Below are 20,379 nucleotides of genomic sequence, written 5' to 3' on the forward strand. Positions count from 1 at the left end.
GCAATTCTGGCCTGGGCGGTTATCCCACCACATCCCTCGTTGCCGTAGAAGGCGGTAGGAGACTAGATTCGTTGCGAATTCTTCGCAGTAAGCGACGTTGTATAAGCGGAGTCTTACCTTCTTCCCCCGCTCAGCGTCAGCCGTTATATCCACGTTTCCATACCCTAGGATTGGGACTTGTGAGGCTCCTGCCCATAGGTAATCCCCTGGTTCAGCTGCTCTGAAACCTGAGAATCGAGCCCGGTTGTTGAACACGTGTAGCGATGATCCTGAGTCGTATATCGCAGAGTTGTGTAAGGGGTACTCAGTCCGGATCATGAACGCAGAACGGTCACTCGTATACTGCTTCCTCCACGATGCGTTGGCTGACCCCATACACCGACCATACAGTCAGGTCTGCTTCGCTTCCTTCTCGCGTTGTTCACGGATCTTCTTCACGCGGTCCGCGAGGTCGTCATCGGCCTTGAGACGCTCGGTGACCTTCTTCATGATGTCGTTGCTGGGCCTCCATCCTTCATACGCTTCCTCTGGGAAGCAGTAGAAGCAGTTGGCAAGTAGGTGTCGTGGCAGATCACATCCGTGACACGTTGGCATCTCGTTTTGGGTCCGCGAATCGGCGGCCCTATGTCGCTTCTTGGTTGTACTCCGAGGCATGGTCTCCTTGGGTCCTTCTCTTGTTGTGGCAAAGGCACCTCTTGAGGCTCTTGGTCCTGTCGATAGGGTATCTGCGTGGATTCGTATATATCGTCGTACTTCCGCAGAGATCTCGCTGATCGAGGGGTTGTCCGACTCGTGGAACTTCGCCTCGAACGTGGCGTGGAACGCAGAAATAGCGGTCTTCGCAATGACCTTTAGGAAGTCCTCGCTCCACTCGCTGAAGTCCCTTGTCTGGGCAAGGTTGACCTCTTGTCCCTTCAACATTGCGGCCTCCCATTGCTCGAGCCAGTTCTCGATCTCGGCCTTCGTGGTTATCCGCTTTGTAGCCGCTTGCTTGACGGTCTTCTCGTACTCCTCACGCGCGGCGCTCTTTTGTTCATTGTTCGAGATCGAGGCCACGCCCTTCAGCTTGACCATCCAGGCGTGGAGGGTCTCCGTAGGTTTACAGCACGCATTGACGTACTTCTCGGCTGCTGTCGATAGGACCCAGTTGCGGAGCTCTCGTAGAGCAGCCGCTTCACGCTCGTAGATACGGATATCATGGTTGTAGTCGCTCCGGAGCTGTACATACTCCTCACGGTCCTCCTTGACAAGGTCTTGGAGGCGTCTAGCCGTCTCGTTCGATCGAACTTCTTCGATATCTGGTGTCTGTGACACCTCGATGATTGATCCGCGGGTATGTCGCGGTATACCTTTCTTCTTGTAGTCGGAGAAGGCCGGAGGCTCCGGCTTCGGCATCCGCTTCTCGGGGTTTTCGGCGCCGGGATCCACTTGCTCCCAGACGTCCAAGTCGGTGGCTTTACCCTGGAAAACCTTATACCAGGTTGGCCATTGACTGGGGTTGTTGAGGACAATGGATTCCATCTTTGCTTATGTCGTTATTGATTCGGGCTTATCGCGTGGGTTTTGAGGGACGTAAACGGGGTGTTCGTGTGTTTTGCAGTTGATCGGATCTTCGAATAGCTTCGTTTTGCCTGTAGGTAGGCCAATTGGTAGGTAATCAGACTGTTAATTGTTCGAATATTCGTAGGCGCACATTCAGGGGTCAATCGTGATGTGTATTGTGCTTCTTCTTTTCCTAAGACCTGTCCGTATCCCTTACGCGCCTTCTTCCGGCGTGTTCCCTGTGACTAAGCGCACCTAGCGCGGTCCTCGGCCAAACATTCCTCCTAGCGCCTTCCTGGCATCCTAGGCGCTCTGCGTGTGCATCGCTTCCAGCGCCCCTGGCCTACCACCCTTTTTGACATTAGTATTCATACTCCACAGGCTTGATGCGACTGCCTAAGAAGGCATCCATTTCACTGTCGCCCTTTGGAGTTTGCCTTGTATGGCGGCCAAATTTGACCCATTAAAGTGGAATTATTGGAAAAAGGCTTCTAACATTAACTAAAAACTACCAAGACACCCAATACAGGTCAGTTAGCAATTGATGCAGGAGGTCCTTGTGGTTGACAAAGGACGTCTTCGATTCATCGCTCGGTTCGCTGAAATAGTGTCAAAGCTAACTGACGTGTATTATATGTGAAAAGAAGCCATATCAGCTGTACAGGCGGAAGCTTCTGTACAGTACTTAAATTGAAGGAAGGTGGCGCCTCAAAACTATGTATGGATAGTGTCAACCTTCAATGGGTTTGAAAGCTGCGCCTGAGCAAAAAGTTACAATCTAAAGTCATGACCTCCTCAGACGAAATCCCAACCCCACTTGTCCAGTAAGGAATCAAAACGATTCAGTGTACACCGTAATAACTACAGGTCGAGCATCTTTGTTGCACCATGACTGGATAGCACGACCAGCGTTAAACTTGACTGCAGTGTCCAGTGACATGCCTGACAGACTTGGCACCTTTTCCGCACCTTTCCAACCCCGCAGGCCCCTTCGGTTGGTGCCCAGGTCGCCCCTCCCAGGCTGGCCCTGACAATCAGAGGGCGCTATTTTAGCGCCGTTGCACGGGCCATTCTAGCATCATCTTTCTGGAGGGAACGTACGTCGTCGGCTCCTCCCCCTCCAAAAGATCCGACCCGTACAGTCCCTCGCACCATTTACGCAAGAAATCCTGAACTTGGACAACACTACAAACTGTTGCTTCAGAATACCGAATATCAACACGAATAGCAAACAGACCAACTGAAGGCCCAGAATCACTACACACAGAACCCCGGCCTACAACAGACATCATGTCCAGCCCCAAGGAGCGACGAATCGCCAAGGAGCTGATGGACATCCGCGCAGACAAGGACAACTCAGGCGTCTACGCTGCTCCCATTGACGAGTCGAACTTGCTGCACCTCAAGGGATCATTCCCAGCCCCTCCAGACACCCCTTATGCTGGTGGACAGTACCAAGTCGACATCAAGATTCCCGATAGCTACCCATTCAAGTCGCCCATCATCAAGTTCGATACCAAGATCTGGCACCCCAACATCAGCAGCCAAACTGTGAGTCGTGCCATGCTCTTCCAGCTATACACACCTCTGCTAGAAACGTCTCATCCTTCTCTAACCTCTTCAATGTTGACCATGTGCTTCATTTACTGACTGACTGATCCCCAGGGCGCAATCTGCCTCGACACACTCGGCAGCGGCTGGTCGCCTGTGCAGACGATCAAGACGGCACTTCTCTCGCTTCGCATGCTTCTCGAATTCCCTAACCCCAAGGACCCGCAAGACGCCGAAGTCGCCAAGATGATGCTCGAGAACCCCGAGGGCTTCGCGAAGAAAGCGCACGAGTGGGCTGTTAAGCACGCCGGAGCTCCATCCCGCGAGTTTGACACCACAAAGTACCGCAAGGAGGATTCAGGCGAGGCCAAGAGCAATGATAGCAATAGGTGCGTTCTACGGTGCTATGGACACTCGATTACATGGAAGTGTTGGCATCCTTGAGCTATGACTGACCGATCAAAATAGATATCAGGGTTACAACAAGGATCTTGTTGATCGCTTCGTCAACATGGGATTTGAGGTTGATGCTGTTGTTGAGGCTTTTGTCTTCGTCGGCATTGACCGTATGGGTGGTGAGGACTATGAACTGGAGGAAGCGTACATGGGCGACATCACTGCCCGGCTTCTCGGCGAACAATAAACAAGCCATATTCAGCGTCATCTCATTCCACGAATAGAGGCTTGAAACAAGCGAGCTTGGGGGAAAGGTTCCACTTAAGCGGCAATGCATCGAACAGGGAGTCAACAATTACATCTTAGAACGGCGGGGCATTACTTGGGCGGATATGGCTTTTAGCGGGCGAGGGTGTGCCGCGACCCATGGGCTATGATTCTTTTTTAGTTTTCTTTGCAATACGTTTACCCAAACCTCATGTTGGCACGAAGACAGCTTACATAGGATGGCTAAATGTTCCGAAGGGCCAGGATTAGGCGGGTCTAGACAAGCGGGGGAGAAGCGCGGGTATGTGGTTTTTTCCCCTACTTTCCCTGTCTCCTGGCTTCAGTCTCTTGAGGGACTTATCTGCATAACGAACTTGGCGTTTAGGGGGATAACGCATGAGGAATATGCGTCTGTATGACTTTTCTTGTTCCTATTTCTTTTCATTTTTTCTTTATGCTTTGGAATCATGCTCGAAGAGTGTGGCTTTGTAAGATACAATACTGCCGGCGTATTTGTCGCAGACACAAAACCAGTACGTAGTAAGTAAGCGATTCAATAAGCGATTCAAAGGTCACACACCTGTCAAAAGGCTCCAGCAGCATCCATTGATCCGGCATCTGTTGTCCCCATTTTTCTCTTGCGTCGGCCCGCGCGAGGATCCCCTCGGGGTTCGGAGACGGGACCCTTGCTCCCTAGATCGGGGGGGTATGGGGAGTCGTACGACGGCAGGGCCCTGGATCCCGAGATGGCGCGAAGGGGACGAATTAGATGCGGAGAGGAACGGTATGCGGTCGCGGTTAAAAAAAAAAAAGTTTACAGCTTATGGAATTTGAGATACAAAACCTGGGGGGGGGAGTCCTCCCGCAGCGATGCTTGAAATCCAGATCCCTCCACCCCTTTCGTTTGTTCCGCAGTCCTGTCCAGCGTTGCCGAATTCCAGTCTATCGAGTTATTGGGGGAGCGGGCAAACATCTTGACACATCTTGACGACGCACACACTACTCGACGTACGATGCAAGAAACCGCCTCATCCCACCACGCCGGACGCGTCTTTACCGGCGCCTACGGCGGCTGCTACCACGCTTCAAACGAGTTTCTTTTAACATGTTACATACACAGCTGAATGATCCTCCTCTTCACGGCCTTTTATTTGGTCGGTCGGGGTTCGAAAGAAATCAAACGCTTTACAGAAGGTCGCGGCGGACGAACTCGTCGTACAGGGCCTTGCCGAGACTGGCGGGAGAGGGCTCGACAATGACACCAGCGGCCTGGAGGGCAGAGATCTTGGAGTCGGCACCACCCTTGCCACCAGAAACGATGGCACCGGCGTGACCCATGCGGCGGCCGGGGGGAGCGGAGATACCGGCAATGAAGGAGACAACGGGCTTGCCACCGTTGACGGTGTTGTTGGCGCGGAGGAAGTCAGCGGCGTCCTCCTCGGCAGAACCACCAATCTCGCCAATCATGATGATACCATCAGTCTCCTCGTCCTTGAGGAAGACGTTCAGGCAGTCGATGAAGTTGGTGCCGCTGAAGGGGTCACCGCCGATACCGACGACGAGAGACTGGCCAAGGCCGGCCTGGGTGGTCTGGTTGACGGCCTCGTAGGTAAGAGTGCCGGAACGGGAGACAATACCGATACGGCCGCGCTTGTGGATGAAGCCGGGCATGATACCGATCTTGCACTGGCCGGGGGCGATGATACCGGGGCAGTTAGGGCCGACGAGACGCGTCTTGGATTGAGTCTTGAGCATGTTGGTGATGCGGACCATGTCTAGATTGGTAAGTATTAGAGCTATTCATGTGCCTCAAGAGCTCCATCAGAGGTAGACGCCAACATACCGTGCTGGGGAATACCCTCAGTGATGCAGACGACAAGGGGGATCTCGGCAGCGATGGCCTCCTCGATACCGGCGGCAGCCAGAGGGGGACTGTTTCTTCGGGTTAACCTTGAAAGTCCTGCAATTCAAACTTCTCGCGACATGATGACATACGGGACGAAGATGGCGGTAGCAGTAGCACCAGTCTCCTTGACGGCCTCGCTGACGTTGCCGAAGACGGGGAGACCCAGGTGCTCCTGGCCGGCCTTCTTGGGGTTCGTTCCACCAACAACCTTAGTGCCTAAACGTTGTAGAGATATATCAGCCTCGAAAATGTCTTAGATAGCGCGTGGAAAGCGCAATTGCGTCGGAAATATCATTGCGTACCGTAGTCGATGGCCTGCTGCGCGTGGAAACTATATACGAGCACTTATTAGCTTCTTTTCTGCGATTGCGTGTTTATATCTCCAAATCATCGGGCCAGGGGTCGGCTCGGACAAAGATAACACCACTTACGTTCCCTGCTTGCCGGTGAAACCCTGGAAGAGGACCTTGGTCTCGGAGTTGATGCGCAGGTTGTCGATAGTCTTGGAGTAAGGGCTGGCCGAGGAAGCGCTGTAGGACCGTCTCGCGGTCTGGTTCAGCAGCTTGCCTGCTGGGCGCATCTGTCTCGCGAAAGCCTGCATGATGGGCGTCTGGATGGTTACGTGTAAACGTGTAAGGGAAGGATGCGCAGCAAGATTGCAGCGCAATTAAGGGAGAATATGGACGTCGGGGACGGAGGGGAGAGGGCCGAGGAAAGAAAAGACGGTAGAGATACGGGTGTATCAAAAGAGACAGCTGCAGCAATTCACGTCACTTTCCGAAAAAGAAGGGTCGAACTGGCACCAAGCAAAACTTGAACCGAGCTCTTTCGAGACAACCGGGTCTGCAGCGCGAGCCACGGGGACTGTAGCCCGGGAAAACCCGCGCCAGTCGGTAAGGGTGGTTGATCCGGCCGGGCCAATTGGACCGCCAGGATAGAGCACGGTCAGCCCCCCCACTTATGGTATGCGGTTTTGACATGTGGCGGTGCGAGACTTCATAGATGTGGCTGATTACCCCACCATCCCTCTACATGCATTCGACGGTGCCTCCAAAATTTCCCAATGTGAGGGACGTTGACTACCACCTGCAACTCTGACTCGACAGCGCTTTGAACATTTTGATCCTCACGAAGATACGACAGGCATCTGAAGCGGAATGACTGAGATTTTACGAATCAAATAGGCCTCCAAGACACTAAAATCCAATAAAATGGCGACCGCGACCGCCACCGTCACCAAGACGCGGACCAAGAACGACAATTTGCCTCCCGAGAATGAGCGCTTCCTACGATGCTGTGCAGACATTGCCAACGCCCTGATCGAGGACCATGAGGCTGTTCGCGACCCCAAGAAACCTCAGAGGGATCTCAACCTCAACTCCCTGCGCAACAAGTTTTCGCGGAAGCACAAGCTCGGCAACATCCCGCCCTTGACAGCCATTATCGCTGCGATTCCGGAACACTACAAGAAATATATTCTGCCGAAGCTCATCGCAAAGCCAATTCGTGCGTTTTTTCCCTCCTTTTACGTAGTGGTGTATTAAGTGTGTTAATGCCTTCTAGGAACGTCATCTGGTATTGCCGTCGTAGCCGTCATGTGCAAGCCTCACAGGTGTCCGCATATTGCCTACACTGGCAACATCTGCGTCTACTGCCCTGGTGGTCCCGACTCCGACTTCGAATACAGCACGCAATCCTATACCGGATATGAACCCACATCGATGCGTGCCATTCGAGCACGATATGATCCCTTTGAGCAGGCCCGCGGCCGAGTCGATCAGCTCAAATCCCTAGGTCACTCAGTCGACAAAGTCGAATACATCATTATGGGTGGTACTTTCATGTCCCTGCCTGTATCATACAGAGAGGACTTTATCGCCCAGCTACACAATGCCCTGAGTGGCTACCAGACTTCAAATGTGGACGAGGCCGTGGAAGCCAGCGAGATGAGCAACATCAAGTGCGTCGGCATCACAATCGAGACGAGACCCGATTACTGCTGGCAGCCTCATTTGACGGACATGTTGCGGTACGGCTGTACAAGATTGGAAATTGGTGTCCAGTCGTTGTATGAAGACGTTGCGAGAGACACAAATCGTGGTCACACCGTTGCTGCGGTTGCTGAGACGTTCTGCCTTGCTAAGGACGCCGGTTTCAAAGTTGTCAGCCACATGATGCCTGACCTGCCGAACGTGGGCATGGAGAGAGACCTGGACCAGTTCCGTGAATACTTTGAGAGCCCCGCTTTCCGTACGGACGGTCTCAAGATTTACCCTACCCTCGTCATCAGAGGTACTGGTTTATACGAGCTGTGGCGAACGGGTCGGTACCAGAATTACACACCAAACGGGCTCATTGATCTCGTCGCCAGGATATTGGCGTTGATTCCGCCATGGACCCGTATCTACCGTGTCCAGCGAGACATTCCCATGCCTCTGGTTACATCCGGTGTTGAGAACGGTAACCTGAGAGAACTGGCGCTGGCAAGAATGAAGGACTTTGGCACCACATGCCGAGACGTCCGGACGCGTGAGGTCGGTGTAAACGAGGTGAAGAACAAAATTCGACCCAACCAGATCGAGCTGGTAAGGCGAGACTACACAGCCAACGGTGGATGGGAGACGTTCCTCGCATATGAGGATCCGAAGCAGGACATTCTTGTGGCCCTGCTACGTCTGCGCAAGTGCACTGAGAAGTACACCTACCGCGAGGAGCTTGTAGGCCAGCCTACCAGTCTTGTAAGAGAGCTGCACGTGTACGGTACAGCCGTGCCGGTGCACGCTCGCGACCCGAAGAAGTTCCAGCACCAGGGTTTCGGTACGCTTCTCATGGAAGAAGCGGAGAGGATTGCGAGGGACGAGCATGGCAGCGAGAAGATTAGTGTCATTTCTGGTGTTGGTGTGAGGAGTTATTACGCCAAGCTTGGGTACTGGCTTGACGGTCCGTACATGAGCAAGTGGCTCGACGGCCGACCTGGGCCAGACGAGGCCAGCTGAAGGGAGTGCAGTTAGCCATGCGTCTTAGTGGACGAGCCTACGCCAACGACATTGCTGAGCTGGACTGTCTTCTCGGGGTCGACTGCGCGTCTTTAAACAGTCGGCAAGCTGGGGCGAGACTAGGCTACGAAGCTCGCCGGCCTCGCCATCAGCGCGTCGATATCATGGTCTTTGCCATGGTGCGCGGTGCAGGCAACTGGGTGTATCTAATCATTACCCCTTGAGCTCACTTTCCGGCCCGAGCCGCCAGCTGCTTCTCCCATTCAAGAAGACAATCCAAGACACCTGGTGCCGCCTTGTCTTCCAAGGTCAAAATCTCGTCGGCCGTCATAGGGCGAAGCACGTAGTTAGCCACTGTAGCCTTCTCCCGCGCGTCGGGCCGTCCAATCCCAACAGATATCCTCGCCCACTTTGCGCCCGGATAGTCCGCCTCGCGCAGTCTCGCAAGAATGCTCTTGATGCCGTTGTGACCCCTATGACTGCTCTTCCACTTTCTCATCTTGACCACACCCAAATCCTCCTCCAGGTCATCGTGCACAACCACCAGATGCAAATCCGCAGGGTTTTCTTGTGTCGCAAGCGCCTTTTGCCATGCCTTAGCAGTGAAGCCTCCAGAGACGTTCATGAGAGTTGGGCATTGGACCAGAGTGTACTTGTCGCCAATCGAGGCCTTGCAGGATTTGCCGAATAGATCTGTCCTCTTGAAGGCGGGCTGTGAAGGGGAGAGAAGGCCTTGAAGCTGTTTCAGGGCGTGGTGGCCTGCGGAGTGAAGGGTATCTGTATACGGGGCGGGGTTTCCTAGGCTTATGAGGAGGAAACGCGGGTTGAAGAGTTTTTGGGTTGTCATTTTCGCGTCCGTGAAGCTCTCGTCCAGTGGTTGGTTGGATGTCATGAGTGAGAGTTTGGGTGTTGGAGAAGATTGGAGATGAAAGAATTGGAGGTATTGATTGGAGCTGAGTTTGGAGGCTGCATAAAAGAGCATAAAAAATGGTCCCGCCTACTCATGAGAAGTACTGTCTTACATAAGCGCGTTTGCTGTAGCTTGTTGCTATTGATCAATCTCAAATGAGGCAACTAGGTGACACTAAAAGTAGTTGCAACGGCTACACACAGGAGTAAAGGCTAGTGGTGAAACAGAGCTAGATAAGTGTCTAGGCAACAGAGTGAATGTCAATGTCGAGCTGAGGGAAAGACTTGGGTGCTATGTACACAAACTTACAAAGGATGCTTGCTTTCAGACAGTGTAACAGTGAGTGTGAGTGAGTGTAAGTGAGTCGTGGTGTGCTTTCACAGTCATGCAAGACAACCCATACGTAAAAAAAAAAAAAAAAAAAAAAAAAAAAAAAAAAAAAAAAAAAAAACCGTACTGAGAATTTGATGCTTGGCAATTGCAACAACGAGCAACCTCAATAGTTATGGTCCTTTGACTCAAATTTTAATGTTTTCGACGCAGGATTTGGGAAACATTCACGGTGATTAAGCATAAGATGCACGCAAATGGGTCTCGGAAAACGGCATTTGCGCCCTCCACTAAGTGGACTGCGCCACAGCGTACCGAGACAGCCAGGCGGCCTACTGGGCATGTTACAGGGGGCCAAGGCCGCTAAGGACGTGGCGCAGTCTGAGCCTCTGTCGCTGACGTCGGTTTCCGCTCGCTGGGCTGGCTTTGTCGTTGGGTTTCCCCAGCCTGGATTAATGAGTGATTCGTCCGCGCAATCAAAACCTCCGGGGCATCAGAACAGGCAGCCCATTTTCCCAATTTCAACTTAACCTTTGGACGACGAAACGGCACTACGAACACAAATAGAGATACCCCGCGGCGAGAAAAAAACCACTTAGTGATCAATACACACACCGCTCGAGCCTGTCGACTTTTTTAATTTTATTTATCCTTTCCTGTCGGATCGATTGAACCAAATACTCGGAGAAAGGACAGGCACAATGTCGTGGGCAGGTATGCGAACCTCGGACGACCCCGCGCTCCCACTTTGAAGGGCCACAACAGCAACAAACACCGATGGACAGTAGGACTGATGGCTGGCGACAGGATTCAAGAAGAATGTCAACCGTGCGACGACGCAGGTGATGATGAAGACGGGTACGCTGCAACCACTGCAAAAGACCACCAACGCTCGGTTCTGACCTTGGCAGGGCATGTGGAGAAGACGAATGACCGAGACTACGAGGTTGAGGAAAGGTGGGAATACCTTCGCAACGCTTCGAAATAACGCATGCTGAGACATCCGATAGACGATTTAGAACCATGGAGGCCGCTTCGTTACGACTACAGAAGGAGGCGAAGGGATACTTGGACTCATTGAGAGGTGGGTTTAACTGTTGTGGGGTTGACTGCAAGTGCCAAGCGGGCTGACCGGCTTGAAGCCATGACTGCTTCTCAGATGCGCATTGCCGAGACGATAGATGCGTTCTATGGCGACTCTGGAGCGAAGGACGGCGTGAGCAGAAGTTACAAGCAGGCTGTGGAGGATCTCGATGCGGAGACGATCAAGGCGCTCGACGGCCCTTACCAGTACGGTTACCGCCCCTTTACTTGGGCATCGATGTGCTGACATGATCGCAGACAAGCCGTTCTGGAGCCCATCTCTCGCTTCTGCGCATATTTCCCTGACGTTAACGAATGTCAGTACCTCTCTCCTTAAACCTCTTTCCCCCCATGTTTGACACGCACTAACACCTTGCAGGCATTAAAAAGCGCGGCCACAAGCTCCTCGACTATGACGCCCTCCGTGCCAAGGTCAAGAAGCTCGTCGAGAAGCCCGACAAGGACGTCACCAAGCTGCCCCGCGCCGAGAAGGAGATGGAGATGGCCAAGTCCGCATATGAGCAACTCAACGAGCAGCTCTCCACGGAGCTGCCACAGCTCATCGACCTGCGCGTGCCCTATCTCGACCCGTCGTTTGAGGCGCTCGTCAAGATCCAGCTGCGGTTCTGCGCGGAAGCATATAGCCGTATGGCGCAAGTGCAGCAGTATCTCGACGCAGACACGAGAGAGCAGTATGCACAGGGTCAGCTCGATCAACGGGTCGAGCAGGTGTTGCAGGAGATTCGGGAACTTAGCATCAGCGGTACTGTATGAGCTGTCCTTTTTTGCGACAGGGGTCTGTTCATGACGTGTGGTAATGGCGGTTTATTCACGACTCGGTCTGGGATGGGGGCAGGTTGGGGTTTAATAGAAAACACCCCCTTTACTTGCGAGTCACACAACTGGAGGGTTTTGGGGGCGTCAAGCCCACCCCTTTTTTCTCATGTATGAAAATGACTTTCTTAATTATGGGTATCATTGCTTTGTTTGCTCATTTCGAGCCATCTGACCCCTCTATCGGCCTTGTTACTCGACCAAAAGCCTTGCGTAGCTCAAAAACATCATGCATAATGGGATGTGTAGAGCTGCCGAGCAACATCTTACATCCCACCCTTTCGTAATCTATCCCTCTGATAACGCCTGGGCAAACGCAGTCCTCGATTGCACTCGAATGTCATGACCGAGTGCTAAAGCTCAGCATCTATCCCACGCCCCAGGGCTCTGAACGCCCATGGTTCTCATCGTCAGTTCCATCTCCCTGGCCCTCGAATCAAGAACCATAAGCTCCTAGCCCTTGGTACCATTCTGCGCGCCAAAGAGGTCGCTCAAACTGAGCCTGCGGCCAATAGCCTGCATTGCCGGGCCGAGTTCCTCCTGCTGCGGCGGCACGCCGGCAACTCCCGCACTCGCTTCCTCGGAGGCATGGAGCTGAATCTGGCGCAATGTCTCACTGATCATGGCGGCGTTCATAACGCGCGTGTCCTCCTTGTCGGCGTGGATCCAGATGCCCATAACCTTGGGCACGTCTTCGTGCGCCTGCTCCTGCCTCAGCCGGAAGATGTAAATCTCGTCCATCACCTCAAAGTCCGCAACATCGCTCAGATCGAGAATGACGTTTTCCAAACCGCGGCGGTTGAGCACGAAGATGCAGGCCCTCGGCGCGGGGACTCCGGGGAGGGGGTCCTGCATGCAGAGAAAGTAGGTACCTTCAATGCCCGTCTTGTCCCAGCCTGGCAGGGTAGGGTTGAAAGTGTAGACGACGGCATTAGCGGCGATGGAGAGGGTCGCATTGATGGAGGGGAGGTAACGGCGGAGGACGGAGAGGTTGAGATCCGTATTTGTGCGGGTGAAGAGGGCCGGGTTCGGTGGCGGGGCGGGATGGGTGTCGAGGTAGTGGGCAGCATCGGACTCGTAGTCGGATTGAACTGGGCGGGGGCCTGTGGCAGAGGGGTGGCGGTTGTGGCCTCGTTTGCGGGGAGTTTGGCGAGACATTTTTATGTCTTTGATGGTCGAGAATGGTGGTGGTGGTGGTTGTGGAAATTGAAAGATGAGGAGAAGGAGGTTGGTGATTGTTGTGGAGGGACTAGATCGCGATCGGCGCTCAGCGCACTTGAGAGTACCGTTAACCCCCTATTATCTGTGTACCTAGAATTCGGTATAATATCTTGGAATGTTCGGTGAAAACGGTCTTGAGCAATGGCGACAGCTCGGTTCGGCGTGGTGTTGTTGTTTAGTCGTGACAGAATCACAAGGTGCAGATGTCGCAGTGGTAAGGCTGCGAGACGAATGAGGTCAGCTAGGAAGTGGGTCCCGATAGCCTTATCATCGGATTTGACCTGCCCTACCGTAGTATCTGCGCCTACTACGTACTCGAGTATCGCTGTTTTACCCCGCCAATCCCAGCGCTGTGGCAGTGCAAAAGGATGTGCTGGCGGCCCCTCCCACCATACTAGGCCTCCCCTGTTCATATCAACAGCGGCACTGGACGACTGTTGCTCGTACCACGTAGTAGCGGTCACTACCTCACTGTCCTAGCTAGCGCTGCGACCTAGACCCCGAAGTGGCTTGCTGGGACCCCCAGAGAATGCACGTCACTGATCCAGCCCAGCTACCGTGATTGAGCACGCCTGGAAAAGGGAATCACTTGGCGGTACTGCAGAACCCCAGAAGACTGACTCTATTTCTTTTCTTCGACATATTCCCGATTGATCTAGTCTTTTCCCTTTTCTCCTCCTTCATATCATATTCATCCTGCAACCCCACCAGTTTCTCGCCTTGTCGGCGCGTCTGTTGTGTACCACTTCCGACTCGTCCGGTATTTCTGGCCGGGGGAAGGGTTTCATCTGTTTCTTTTGGTTGTTCCTTTCACGCATAACTGTCGCCATCCTGGTTAGTGACCTCACTTACGACGACTTTTGCTGCCACGCTGGAAATACGAACATCATGCGCCGGGCGACTCCGGACTGATCGACGACAAGCATAGCGAAAGGACCCCGAAACGACCGACCCCGTCCTGTCTTGTCCTGTCCCGCCATCCCCGCAATCAAAATCTCAGGTTTTGCCTCTCACATAGCTCGAATCTTTCCGTCTACCTCTCCTTGAGGGTAGAGGTTGAAGCACTGCACACCTCGCAGCGATGGCGCCGTCCGAAACCGCCCCCTCGACGACCTCAGATCCCGTCGACCTGACTTCCACTCCGCAGTCTCTTGCCCGTGCCGTCTACGCCCGCCGAGCAGAGTATGTTCGTCCTCACCGGATCAGGGTCAAGATCGGCACCTGGAATGTCGCTGCCTGTCCAGGAACCGACAAGGATCTCGCAAGCTGGTTTGTAGATGGATATGGTCTTGACGCTTCCCTGTCCCGCCTGAACGTGGCCGACAACAATACGGTCGAGACAGCTCCCGTTCCGACTACGACCTCCGCCGATGGTAACGATACCAAGAAAGCAGCCGACGACACTAGACAGGATGAATCCGACGATAAAACTAAGCACGCAGCCGACGACACCATCCAGGAAAAACCCGATGACAAAACCAAGAAAGATGACGGCGACAACACCAAGCAAGCCTCCAAGGACGAAGAGAACTCAAGTTCAGACTCGCCCGCCAAAGAGCCTGACGCTCCTGTCCATGCCACTCTTCCTGACTCTACCCCCGCCGCAAAACCAGATGATGTACACCTTGTTGGAGGCGACAAGATCGGACTGTACATTCTTGGGTTGCAAGAGATAGTGGACCTGAACATGGCAAGGGATTATATGAACCGGATGTACTCCGACCCAGGTCCCATGCAAAAGTGGAAGGACGCCCTGGAAGCAGCCATGCCAGAGGGGTATCAGCTTGTTGCTGCAGAGCAAATGTCGGGCCTCTTGCTGCTGGCATATGCATCACCGGAAATCGCTCCGACCATCAGCAACGTGAGCACCGTATCTGTCGGCACGGGGTTATTTGGATACCTGGGCAACAAGGGCGCAGTCACAACCCGAATGTTGCTTGGAGAAACAACCCGCATGGTCTTTGTAAACTGCCACCTTGCTAGCGGCCCGGAGCAGACTTACTTGGATCGGCGGCTGTGGGACATCGGGCAAATCCTGTCACGGACACAGTTCGAGCCCATCAACCTCGCCGGTGAGAATGACGCCGAACCCGAGAAAATCGGCGACGAGGACTTTGCGTTTTGGCTTGGCGACTTGAACTTCAGGGTGGATGGCCTGCCAGGTAACGACATTCGGCGATTATTGCTGCTGCATACCCGCGGTGAGTATGACCTGGACAAGAAGGGACGCAAAGTGATTGCAGGCGAGGAGGTACTGGTCGTGAAAAACTCGAAGAGTAAGAAGGGAGAGGATAGTGACGACGACACGTCCACCATTGACACGACCTTGTCGTCGGAGCCTAGCTTTGATGATTCAGAGAGTTCTTTACCAGACCCTGACGAGTTCATGCCGGACCCCAGCGATGACCCTGCTTCATTGCAGGCGACTCTGGATTCCCTCTTACCTCATGATCAGCTGAGGAGGATTATAAGGGAGAAGAAAGCATTCCATGACGGATGGAGAGAGGGCCCGATTACTTTTCTGCCCTCATACAAGTACGATGTCGGCACCGTCAGCTTGTTTGACTCGAGCGAGAAGCAACGTGCCCCAAGTTGGTGCGACCGCATCCTTTACAGGACAAGAAAAGATAGGGAAGAGTACGAGCAGAAGGTCAAGGATAGCGAAGAAGCCAAGAAAAGAGACGAGCAAATGACTGCACAGGGCTTGGATCACGCAACGGACGACGAAAGCGTACTTTTTGACTACGACCCGGACGCTGACGGGGAAGAGCCGCCTACCGGAGAAGCCGGTCTTGATTACGACGAGTATGATGAGGACGAGAATGAGCCGGAGGATGTTGTAACCAAGGAGGGCTTCACAGACAGGATACAACTCGACATATATACATCTCACCAACGGATAATCTCGTCGGATCATAAGCCCATTATATCCGTCTTTACGCTCGACTACGACGCCGTGGTGCCCGAACTGAAGGCCAAGGTCCACGCTGAAGTTGCAAAGGAGTTGGACCGGGCGGAAAACGAAGGCCGACCCTTGATTACGGTTGTCCTCGATAATCATGACCTCGAAGCCAAGGGCGAGTCAGGGCCGATGGACTTGGGTGAGGCGGTCGACTTCGGCGACGTTGGCTACCGTAGCAGACATACAGCTACTTTAACCATTGCAAATACTGGCCGAGTACCAGCAAAGTTTTCCTTTGTTGAAAAACCTACGATAGAGGACGATTCAGACTCCTCAGGCCCGCCGGCATGGCTCAGCACCTCTTTCAAGCGCACAGAAGTCGAAAACGACGAAGAGCCGCATATCCTTGGAAGTGAAGTCACCCTCGAGCCAGGCGAGACTGTAAGCGGTGTGCTGGAGGTTTTTGTTAGCGACATTTCGCACGTGCGAGCTCTCAACGACGGCCGTTCTGCCCTCGAAGATATCCTTGTTCTTCGTGTTGAAGACGGCAGAGACCATTTCATTCCCGTCCGCGCGTCTTGGCTCCCGACCTGTTTTGGTCGGTCAATCGACGAGCTCATCCGGATCCCTGACGGCGGTATACAGAAGTTCGTCAGGTCTAGGGTATCAAATGGCTCTGGCTCCATCCCTTATGACTTGGATGTTCGTTGCGCCGCGCCAAAAGAGCTCTTCAAACTCACCGAGGCAGTCGAAGTGATGATCTCGCGCGCCATTGCTGACGCAAACATGATTGAAGAGCATCTTATCCCAGGCGACAAGCCGGGCTGGCCGTTCGATGAGACGGCTTGGCTGTTCAACGACAAGGAAAATCGAGACAGCCAGGTTTTAGCTTTGATCGAGGCTCTTGACACAGACCAACCCCTTATCGACGTCTTGCCCGTCGAAACACCGTCTCTTTACCGCGCCGAAGTCATTGCCGAAGTTCTCCTCCTGTTTCTCTCAGGGTTGACCGATGGCATCATAACAGCAGCGCTCTGGGCCAAAATCGAGGTTGCGATCCCTCACCTAGGTGCCGTAACAGCACGCTCTTCAGTGGAAATCGAGGACGACAAGACTTCTGTACTGGACATTCTCGCCACGGCGCCGAACCATAACATTGCGTTCGTGTTCCTGACGGCAACTCTCTCCAAGGTCGTATCGGAACTCGCGCCCATCTCAAGGTCCGAGGTCGAAGCCTTGACGATGCAGAAACCCAACCGGCGGAGTCTGAGTTTCAGGAGGCTGACGGGCGGGAACGCCGCTGCGGAGGCGGCGTTGGCAAGGAGGAGGGCGAGGGAGAGGAGAGTGGCAGAGGTCTGTGGGAAGGCTGTCTGCAGAGTCGGGCTGCCGGCAAAGGACAAGGAGAGGAAGGCGGTCGAAGAGAAGGTTAGAGGGGTTTTGGAGATTTTTGTTAGGAGACCACTTGAGGATGGCTAGCGAGCTACATATATAGAGGTGCGGGAATGATACCGATTGTACTTTTGATCGTGAAATACGGATCCAATGGAAGGTCATGGAGGCTGTTTTTGTCGGTGAAGTCGACAGCAGCTGTATCAACTTTCGATTGCACTTTATTCTCTAAGCCGCCACTGTCATATTCACATCTCAAGTCCATATACATATAAAATGATTAACGAGACGTTTTGCACAGAAATCTTTAGAATGGGTAGAGTGGCAAAGAAATGGGTCTCGATACTGTCATCCATTTGAGCAAAGTTCAGTATTTGAACTTGCGGAATACCACTCATACCGCTCGCTCGAATAACCTTTACGTGATAACGAGCAGAATTTGCGGCTTCCATTGGCCAATTCAATAAATTCAACAACCAAAAAGGTTGTCTAGGGAACCGCCAATGATGCTTTGAAATTCAATCATAACGGTTAGTAATAGTGCTTGAATTCGGGTGCCTAAATGAATTCGCCGCCAACTAACATGCGATTACCAATAAGAAAGATGACAAGTCCAGGCACCCGAATAATTCAAATCAACCGCTGCAGAACATAATATTTACCTGTGCCCTGTTCCCACAGAAACGGCATGTCACAATGACCAACACAAGTACCGCGCAGAACTAGATCGTTAACATTTGTTTGCTGCGGGCGCCTTAGTCCGGTGTGACGATACAAAACATGAGCAAGTCTTACTCGATGCGGTTCACACATCGGAAAAAAACAACTCCTACCAAGAAGTTTTAGGCACCATTTTAAAAAAGATGAAACAGATGTAGGCAGTAACTTAAGGACTGGACGACATGTAGCTATTTGGGCCATGGCAAACTGAAATGGTGGAGCATATGTTTGCTTGGCTCCCGGACGAACCTCGACCGATGGACCAAAATCTCGCTCCACTTGTCGCCGGACGAATCGGATGTTGGATCGTTTTGGGCAAGGAAAAGGCCTGGTCTAGAACAGTAAGCTCGATATAAGGCCTCACTCGCCCCCCCGCGGGAAATTTTTATATCAGAGTACCTTAGGCTTGGGCATCAAATATTTGGTTTTTGGTATTATTCGACATTTTTCACCGTCCAAAATGCGCGAAATTGTAAGCTTTGGTTTTGCTCATCCTGGGTCTCCTCTCTCTACGTTTGTTATGTTGTTGATCTTTACTGACTGTAGATATATCGCAGATTCACCTTCAAACAGGCCAGTGTGTGAGTGTTACAGTATCATTTCCTGATGGCACATTTCTGATAAGTTTATACAGGGCAACCAAGTTGGCACTGCTTTTTGGTATGGATTCTCTCTGAGAATTTGGGGGTATGAAAACTGACCCAGGACTTCTGGGAATTAGGCAGACTATTCATGGCGAGCATGGTTTAGATCAGGATGGCGTGTGAGTATTGACAACACATATAAAATGCCTCTTTATTGAGATCTTGACTGACCTGGCAAAGCTTCCGAGGCGACTCTGCGCAACAGTCTGAGCGGCTCAACGTCTACTTCACCGAGGTATGTCTCTTACAGATGATATTCCTGACCCGACTCACAACAATCTTCTCCGTATAGGCTTCAGACAAGAAATACGTCCCTCGCGCGGTCTTGGTTGATCTTGAACCGGGCACAATGGATGCCATCCGCTCCGGACCCCTCGGCGACTTCTTCCGCCCAGACAACATGGTGTACGGCCAATCTGGTGCCGGAAACAACTGGGCAAAGGGCCACTACACCGAGGGCGCCGAACTAGTTGACCAGGTTCTCGACGTCGTCCGCCGCGAGGCAGAGCAATGCGATAGTCTTCAGGGGTTCCAGATAACCCACTCACTGGGCGGCGGCACCGGTTCCGGCATGGGCACCCTCCTCATCGCCAAGGTACGCGAGGAATTCCCAGACCGCATGATGGCGACGTTCTCCGTTCTGCCGTCTCCGAAGGTGTCCGAGGTCGTCGTCGAACCGTATAACGCTACCTTGTCCGTGCACCAACTTGTCGAGAACAGCGACGAGACATTCTGCATCGACAACGAGGCGCTCTACGACATCTGCCGCAGGACGCTCAATCAGCCGCACCCTTCCTATGGCGAGCTCAACAAGTTGGTGGCGAGAGTCATGTCCGGCTTGACGACCGGATTTCGCTTCCCCGGACAGCTGAACGCCGATTTGAGAAAGTTGGCCGTGAACCTCGTGCCGTTCCCTCGGTTGCACTTCTTCACCGTCGGCTTCGCACCTCTCACTACCTCGTCCGCGTACATGAACCTGGGGGTCTCGGAGTTGACGCAGCAAATGTTCGATCCGAAGAACGTCATGTCCGCGTCAGACTACCGTAACGGCCGCTTCTTGACCTGCTCCGCCATCTAGTACGTTGACAAACCCACCTTTTCTCCTTTTGCTATACATCTCGTGTAAACTAGATGACTAACGTGTACTCTCTAGCCGAGGAAAAGTGTCGACGAAGCACATCGAAGAGCAGATCCGCACCGTGCAGTCCAAGAACTCTGCGTACTTTGTCGAATGGATCCCGAACAACGTGCAGACTGCCCACTGCTCTATCCCGCCGCGCGGTCTTTCAGCCTCATCGACCTTTATCGGGAACTCGACGGCGATTCAGGATATTTTCCGCCGCATCGGCGAGCAGTTCAGCGCCATGTACCGTCGCAAGGCGTTCTTGCACTGGTACACCGGTGAGGGCATGGATGAGATGGAGTTCTCGGAGGCGGAGTCTAACATGAACGACCTCGTGTCCGAGTATCAGCAGTATCAAGATGCGGGGGTTGATGATGAGGAACCTGAGGGTTTTGAGGAGGATGTCCCTGAGGCGGAAGAGTAGGATGTGAGAGTTGTCTTGGTCTTTAGACTGATTTGATTTTGTGTAGAAAGCCTTGGAGGTAATAAGAACCAGGGTTTACATAAAGTTGTTTGCGTAAGACCATGGAGGATATCATGGTGTTTCCTTTCGTTACACTTCCAC

At 53.0% G+C, this 20,379-nt stretch overlaps 9 protein-coding genes across 9 annotated transcripts; 5 read left to right on the top strand and 4 right to left on the bottom strand.

Annotated features, from left to right (window-relative positions):
* Positions 1–390: 390 nt before the first annotated feature.
* On the bottom strand, positions 391–1,521 carry CTRU02_211680 (gag protein; the record flags this gene model as incomplete). Its single annotated transcript, XM_036732903.2, has 1 exon — positions 391–1,521. One exon carries the CDS (start codon positions 1,519–1,521, stop codon positions 391–393), a length of 1,131 nt encoding a protein of 376 aa, XP_036575426.2.
* Positions 1,522–2,832: 1,311 nt separating this feature from the next.
* CTRU02_211681 (ubiquitin-conjugating enzyme) lies at positions 2,833–3,736 on the top strand (the record flags this gene model as incomplete). Its single annotated transcript, XM_036733736.1, has 3 exons — positions 2,833–3,093; positions 3,208–3,482; positions 3,562–3,736. 3 exons carry the CDS (start codon positions 2,833–2,835, stop codon positions 3,734–3,736), a joined length of 711 nt encoding a protein of 236 aa, XP_036574529.1.
* Positions 3,737–4,941: 1,205 nt separating this feature from the next.
* Positions 4,942–6,263, bottom strand: CTRU02_211682 (succinyl-synthetase alpha; the record flags this gene model as incomplete). The annotated part of the gene is made up of 4 exons (XM_070205685.1): positions 4,942–5,531; positions 5,600–5,688; positions 5,752–5,907; positions 6,094–6,263. The coding sequence occupies 4 exons, from the start codon at positions 6,261–6,263 to the stop codon at positions 4,942–4,944; spliced, it is 1,005 nt and encodes a 334-aa protein (XP_070060498.1).
* A 610-nt stretch (positions 6,264–6,873) lies between these two features.
* On the top strand, positions 6,874–8,658 carry CTRU02_211683 (histone acetyltransferase; the record flags this gene model as incomplete). Its single annotated transcript, XM_036733737.2, has 2 exons — positions 6,874–7,168; positions 7,226–8,658. 2 exons carry the CDS (start codon positions 6,874–6,876, stop codon positions 8,656–8,658), a joined length of 1,728 nt encoding a protein of 575 aa, XP_036574531.2.
* Positions 8,659–8,884: 226 nt separating this feature from the next.
* On the bottom strand, positions 8,885–9,505 carry CTRU02_211684 (peptidyl-trna hydrolase; the record flags this gene model as incomplete). Its single annotated transcript, XM_036733738.1, has 1 exon — positions 8,885–9,505. The coding sequence occupies one exon, from the start codon at positions 9,503–9,505 to the stop codon at positions 8,885–8,887; it is 621 nt and encodes a 206-aa protein (XP_036574532.1).
* Positions 9,506–10,599: 1,094 nt separating this feature from the next.
* Positions 10,600–11,755, top strand: CTRU02_211685 (bar adaptor protein; the record flags this gene model as incomplete). The annotated part of the gene is made up of 7 exons (XM_036733739.1): positions 10,600–10,612; positions 10,706–10,756; positions 10,810–10,855; positions 10,909–10,982; positions 11,041–11,188; positions 11,240–11,298; positions 11,361–11,755. 7 exons carry the CDS (start codon positions 10,600–10,602, stop codon positions 11,753–11,755), a joined length of 786 nt encoding a protein of 261 aa, XP_036574533.1.
* Positions 11,756–12,268: 513 nt separating this feature from the next.
* On the bottom strand, positions 12,269–12,973 carry CTRU02_211686 (mRNA-decapping enzyme 1B; the record flags this gene model as incomplete). Its single annotated transcript, XM_036733740.1, has 1 exon — positions 12,269–12,973. The coding sequence occupies one exon, from the start codon at positions 12,971–12,973 to the stop codon at positions 12,269–12,271; it is 705 nt and encodes a 234-aa protein (XP_036574534.1).
* Positions 12,974–14,117: 1,144 nt separating this feature from the next.
* CTRU02_211687 (phosphatase family protein) lies at positions 14,118–17,414 on the top strand (the record flags this gene model as incomplete). The annotated part of the gene is made up of 1 exon (XM_036733741.1): positions 14,118–17,414. One exon carries the CDS (start codon positions 14,118–14,120, stop codon positions 17,412–17,414), a length of 3,297 nt encoding a protein of 1,098 aa, XP_036574535.1.
* A 1,181-nt stretch (positions 17,415–18,595) lies between these two features.
* CTRU02_211688 (beta-tubulin) lies at positions 18,596–20,238 on the top strand (the record flags this gene model as incomplete). The annotated part of the gene is made up of 6 exons (XM_070205686.1): positions 18,596–18,628; positions 18,682–18,707; positions 18,769–18,810; positions 18,872–18,926; positions 18,984–19,768; positions 19,845–20,238. Coding segments are annotated over 6 exons (1,335 nt in total), but the record flags the coding sequence as incomplete, so codon positions are not given.
* Positions 20,239–20,379: the final 141 nt, after the last annotated feature.

Source organism: Colletotrichum truncatum (assembly GCF_014235925.2).
Source record: "Colletotrichum truncatum strain CMES1059 chromosome Unknown Contig_0008, whole genome shotgun sequence".
Lineage (NCBI taxonomy): Eukaryota > Fungi > Ascomycota > Sordariomycetes > Glomerellales > Glomerellaceae > Colletotrichum > Colletotrichum truncatum.